General features: G+C 38.1%; 1 protein-coding gene across 1 annotated transcript; it reads left to right on the plus strand.

The window, feature by feature from the left end:
* LOC8073771 (eukaryotic initiation factor 4A-10) lies at positions 2,110-5,720 on the plus strand. The gene is made up of 7 exons (XM_021459437.1): positions 2,110-2,269; positions 2,651-2,953; positions 3,090-3,473; positions 4,157-4,250; positions 4,366-4,457; positions 4,532-4,956; positions 5,097-5,720. Exons 1-7 carry the CDS (start codon positions 2,110-2,112, stop codon positions 5,718-5,720), a joined length of 2,082 nt encoding a protein of 693 aa, XP_021315112.1.

Genomic DNA, 6,000 nt, shown 5'->3' on the forward strand with positions numbered 1-6,000 from the left:
TTATATTGTTTCTTAGGTTTCTGAAGGTCCCCATATTGTTGTCTACTGTTTAAAGGTATACTTTGATTCTCTTTATGTTTCCTTTTCTACATTACTTCTTCATTGTCTTTATCTACTTGTGTCAGTTTATGCCACTTTTTGAATGATATATAGATCCACTATTTCATTCGATGCCATCATGTATTAAGGGTATATTATTGTCCATTGTATTTGGTTACTGTGAAAGTGTACTAACATTGCTTTAAATTGTTTGTCCAATATGTAGAGGAAAAGTTATTTGCAATTTTCTTGTGGTAGAAGTGCATACTAATCACCATGGATGGTGAATTGTTGTTCCAAGTTTTGGAGAATATGAAACGTTTTCTAAAAGCAAGCAACTTTCTCATAGAGTCATAGTGAAGCAAAGTAATACATATGTATTGGAACCCTTTGTTAGTTGTCACCTCAACGTGGTTCCTATAAACCATCACAATATGGCAGCTTGGTGTTCTGATTGTTGAATTCGAATGTCATAGATTTATCATAGTAGATCTACTTGTTTGGATCTTGGTCCTCATGTGAGAGTGGTCTCCAGCGAATATTTTCGATCATTTATTCGTTTAGCTCTTGGGTTGGCGGTATTGAAGATGTTTTTAAATAGGGAAAGAACTGATTCTTTTGCATGCATATCTACTCTTGATATTTAATGTTTATTGAGTTTCTATAGCTCTATAACTCTGTCAAGTTTATAGTTGCTAGTGATTATCTAGTAATAGTAGTTGGTTGCTGGCATTATATAGTTTATATCTTCAAGTTCCTAATTGAGCTTCCATAGTATCTTTAGAATGTGTGGTCATGAGGATGCTCAAGTCCTTCTGTTTGTTAGATATCGATGGTGAACAGGTGTTGTATAGAAGAAAGATACCAAATATTGTATATTTGAATCAAGATAAATAGTTGTCTTGTTTGCGAAGCTTGCATATATACCCACTGTTCTTTTTTAGGTTTATGTATCCACTATTTCGTTCGATGCCATCAAGTACTCAAGCAGATGTTTTCTGTTGCATTTGTTTTTGTGTGAAAACCTAGAAATAATACTTTGAAGTGTTTGTCTAACATTGTAGAGGAAAAATTGTTTGCAATTTTCTTTTGGTTGAAGTGCAACATGCAGTAACTATATGTTAAGTTTTTATGTCAAGTTTTGAGAAATCTGAAACTCACAATATTTTTCGCAAATAAACTTTCTTATAGTTACAAATATAAGATAGTGTTGCATGACAATACATATTTGAGCTGATGTACATGCCTGCATAGCTATTGATATCGATGGTGAACATGTGCTGTAGAAGAAAGTTCTCATTTTTTTTAACTGAATACAAAAGTTACCCTTGCTTTTCATATTTGAGGTTTACACTGATTTCATTCTTTTTCTCTCTCCCTTTGGACATCAGCTTACTTGGGCTTTGATACAAGAAGTAGCATAACATGGGAGGACAGCCTGAGGGCATGCATCTGGTTTTGGAAACGACTGAAGGATGTATATCATCACAAGCTGTGGAAAGTAGGGGCATTGAAAAGGCCATGCCACAAGAACTATGTGTTACTTTATCTGATAAAAAAGGGTGCTTTGCTTGCAATGAGAGATCACACAACTTGGATCAGTGCAAGATAAAGTTCGAACTTGTTCCTACAGCACATCAATTTGGTTATGCTACAAAATTCCCATTTACCATTATTCAACCTTCAAATGAGATGGTCAAAAAGAAGAAATTTTGCCATCACTGTATTCTCATAAAATCAGATGTCGTTAACTTGGACAAGGGTATATTGAAAGATGAACTCAATATGTTTTGGAAGCTTTCTGGCAATTGGGAGTTAAGGAGAGAATGCAATATGACTTTCCTGGCCTCCTTCAGCTCGGAGGGTGACGTAATAAGTTGTTTAAATAACCCTGAGACTGAAACATTACTAATAAATAATAAGGAGGTGAAATTGACATTAAGAAGGTGGAAGGAAGGTGATGATGGAAGTCTTGACTTGGTTGAAGAGTGGCTTTTAGTGTCTGGGGTCCCAAGAATATATAGAAACTGGAAGGAGTTATATCAGGTTGCTTCTGCATTTGGAGTGTTGATGGATGTGGATGAGGAAAGTTTGGAAGTTGGAGATAAGGAGCCTATTAGGCTAAAGACCGCATTCAGAAGTTTTGATGGTGCTCCCTTCTCTTACTACTTTACATTTGGATGGTCTTCAAAACTAGTAATGGTCACAGCAGTACAAGACAAAACAGAAGGTATGAAACATAAAAATAAGGAGTTAGACAAGGAGCATAAAAAAGAACTGCATGCAGCAAAAAGTATATTGCCGGAAGAGCCCAAGGGCATTGAAGAGTCAAGATCAAATGGAAAGGCCAAAGAAAACAAAATAAGTGCTCCAGCAGCCACAATAATAACAAACTCTGAGATAACAATAACAGAGAGTTCAAAACCCATTGCCCCAAGTCCACGAAGCATGATTGGAGAAGAGCACTTCAGAGGTGAATAAGCATGATGGTTTTATTCCTAATAAAAAATATATAAACATGCTAGAGCATGTTTTCGGTGTTATAGGACTAGCAATTTGGTCAATTTTTGTTTGATTTTCTGACATCATTTTTGTTGACACTTTCTTGAAGGTATACAAAAGCCGAAGGGCATTGAAGTGTCAAGATCAAATGGAAAGGCTAAAGAAAACAAAATAAGTGCTCCAGCAGCCACAATAACAAACTCTGAGAAAACAGCAACAGAAAGTATAGTGCTGGAAGAGCCAAAGGGCATTGAAGAGTCAAGATCAAATGGAAAGGCTAAAGAAAACATAAGTGCTCCAACAGCCACAATAACAAACTCTGAGAAAACAGAAACAGAAAGTTCAAAACCTGAAGGGGCGCAATCCATTGGCCCAAGTCCACGAAGCATGATTGGAGAAGACCACTTCGGAGGTGAAAAAGCAAGATGGTTTTATTTTTAGATTTTATTTCTAATATAAACATCTGTAGGAGAATGTGTTTAGTGTTATAGGACTATTTGGTCTTTTTTTTGTTTTCTGACATCATTTTTGTTTACACTTTCCTGAAGATATACAAAAGCCTCCTATCAAACATGTATTCAAAAGGAGAGGTAAGAAGCAGCAAGTTACTGAAGCAATAAACAAGAGCCCATCAAACAAAATGGATAAAGAAGTGGCTCCACATAGCAGCAGTAATGCCACAAGTTCTGGAGCCTCAATTGGATGTGATATGCTGGATCAAAAAGATTGTTCAAAAATGGAACCCAATAGGGAACTGAACATGGAAGAAATAACTCCAGTAGGGAAAAGTGAAAAGGCCAAAAAGCTTGGGGCAAGCAGAGATACTGAGTGCAATAATGTAGCTGCCCCTACAATCAACTCGAAGAAGACACAAATATTAGGAGACACATCAAGAACTCCGAGAAATGAGTTGATCACTAAACACACCAAAGGTGAGTGAGAATCCCTTATCCATCTAATTTTGTAGTGAAATGTTCATTACTTTCTTTAAGTATTTATGTGAGTTTAATATAGAAGGAAAATGCATCAATGGATTTGGCAACATTGTTACCTGGTCATCTGATTGATCGCAATTGGTTAGGCTAATCGGTCCCTAACCTGACTAGGCACTATAGGCATGTATGGATCCATGCATTAGCGCTAAGCTGCTAATAGTTAGCAGCTACAAAGTTAGTTCATTGGTTGATGGAGGGGTGCTAGTAGGTGCTAAGTTCATATGCACATCCAATCAACTAGCTAGCAGGTAGATCCAACAACCCTTGCTAATAATTAGGTAGCTAATAGTTATTTTAGATTAGAGAATAACAACATTATGGTCTCCCACATTCACATATGAAAGAGTATAACCGATCCAAACACACACAAAGAAAGAAAGAAAGATATAACTCTAGACAATCACTCAAGCCTCAATTCAAAAACCTAGAAATTATTAGCAGCTATTAGCTGCTATGTTTTTTTCTTGGAAATACTGATTTCCATATATGATGGATTTTAGGTGAGTAACGAGAGGGTATTGATCTCATCCCTTTAATGCAATGCCTTGATGATGTTTCTTAGGAAATTTGGTAAACAATCCCATTTCTTACATTTTTTGTGATAACATAATTGTTATTAGATATTTTGTTGATACTTGTTTTTTGTGCCTTTGGAGGTGTTGGGATGGATCAAATGGGATCTGGTGTTCGAGGTCACAAAAATATGGACACACGGTATGGTGGGATCTACACCACTTTATTGTTTGTCTATTTGCTTCAGCTTATTTGTTTACTCATTAACCGTGACATTCATATTTAATTTTTCCCATATACGTGGTGTGTGATATAGGCTACTTCCAAGTTCCGAGGAAGTTGTTATCTATGACAGTTTCAGTGAGATGGGTCTTCAGGAGAATCTACTCAAGGGAATATATAAATATGGTAATTATTCCTACACCAGCATTACTTGTGCATTTATTTCTGGGGGAAACATTATTTGTGCATCTTTTTTGAAGGTCTGGAGAAGCCTTCGGCAGTCCATCAGAGAGGAATTGTCCCATTATGCAAGGGCTTTGGTGTGGTCCATCGATCTTTGACTGGAACAACTGAGATAATTTGCTCTGGTGTACTGCAGCAACTTGATTATGGATCTGCAGAATGCCAGGCTTTGATCCTTGTACCAACACCTTACTTAGCACAAGTGACTGAGAAAGTTCTTGGAGCACTTGGTCAGTTCCTTGGTGTTACAGCACAAACTTGTACAGGAGGAACTATTGCCCCTGCAGACCAGCAAACTCTGTCAAGTAGAGTTCAGGTTGTCGTTGGCACCCCTGATTGCATTCTTGACGTGCTGCAAAGGCAAGCATTGTCTCCAGACCACATTAGAATGCTTTTTTTGGATGAAGCAGATGAACTGCTCACTGGAGGTTCCAAGGATCAGGTTAGTTTTGTTACCTGCCTACCTGCTCTATTGTGGTAATCACAATGCATGAGGCAAATATAACTTGCTATGCTCATGCTACAATCTGATGGCCCTGTGCCCACTCTTCATTAACTTATGACTGGCCGTCTTTCTTGTAGATCTATAATATTATCCTGCATCTCCAAAACAAAATTCAGGTTGGACTCTTCTCTGCTACCTATTCCCATGAAGCTATACAGACTAGCTGCAGATTCATCGATAAGCCTGTGGAGGTCATTGTCCCAAGAGGTGAAGAGCTAAAGAATGTCAAGCAGCACTTTGTGACGGTTGAGAATGAAGAATTGAAGCTAGGAAAACTATATGATCTTTTCAAGATCACAGGGGTCCAACGACTTGTCATCTTTGTGAACACACAAGATAAGGCCGTGTCCCTCGCAAAAGATGTTAGCAAGCATTACACGGTCTCGGTAAGCCATGATGGCATGAATCAGCGTGCCAGTGACACGGCCATCCAGAAGTTGATGTCTGGGTCATCCAGAGTTCTCATAGCCACTGACCATCAAGGCACTAATACAATGCCACAGGTTCCCATTATTATCAACTATGATCTTCCAACAAAATCTATGCAATACATCTGTCGTCTTCAGCAGCAAAATAAACTGTTCAGGAAGCCACTAAGTGTGATCATTAATTTGGTAACTCCTGCTGATCGATGCACCCTCGCTACCATCACGAGATTTTGCAATAGCTCCATGGGGGAGCTACCCTCCGACCTGAAATGACTGTTGGTGGGCTATAGAGTGCAGAAGTAACAAGTTCTTCCTGGCTAGCTGCAAAGGAAGCTTTGAAGTTTACCATTAGGTCTCTCACTATTTTTTGTGATGTGGTCACCGGACTAGTGCTATTTGCACGCCTAGGGAAAGTAAGCTAGGCAGCATGTGCGTTTATTTTCTCTTAAGAGACTTTGCGCTTGTTGAAAACTTCAATTTCCTATCACTGGATGCAATACCGTTCTTTTCACTGGATGGCGGTTGAATGTTATATGATAACTTATCTTGTTTT

Source organism: Sorghum bicolor, chromosome 4 (assembly GCF_000003195.3).
Source record: "Sorghum bicolor cultivar BTx623 chromosome 4, Sorghum_bicolor_NCBIv3, whole genome shotgun sequence".
In the NCBI taxonomy this organism is placed as follows: Eukaryota; Viridiplantae; Streptophyta; class Magnoliopsida; order Poales; family Poaceae; genus Sorghum; species Sorghum bicolor.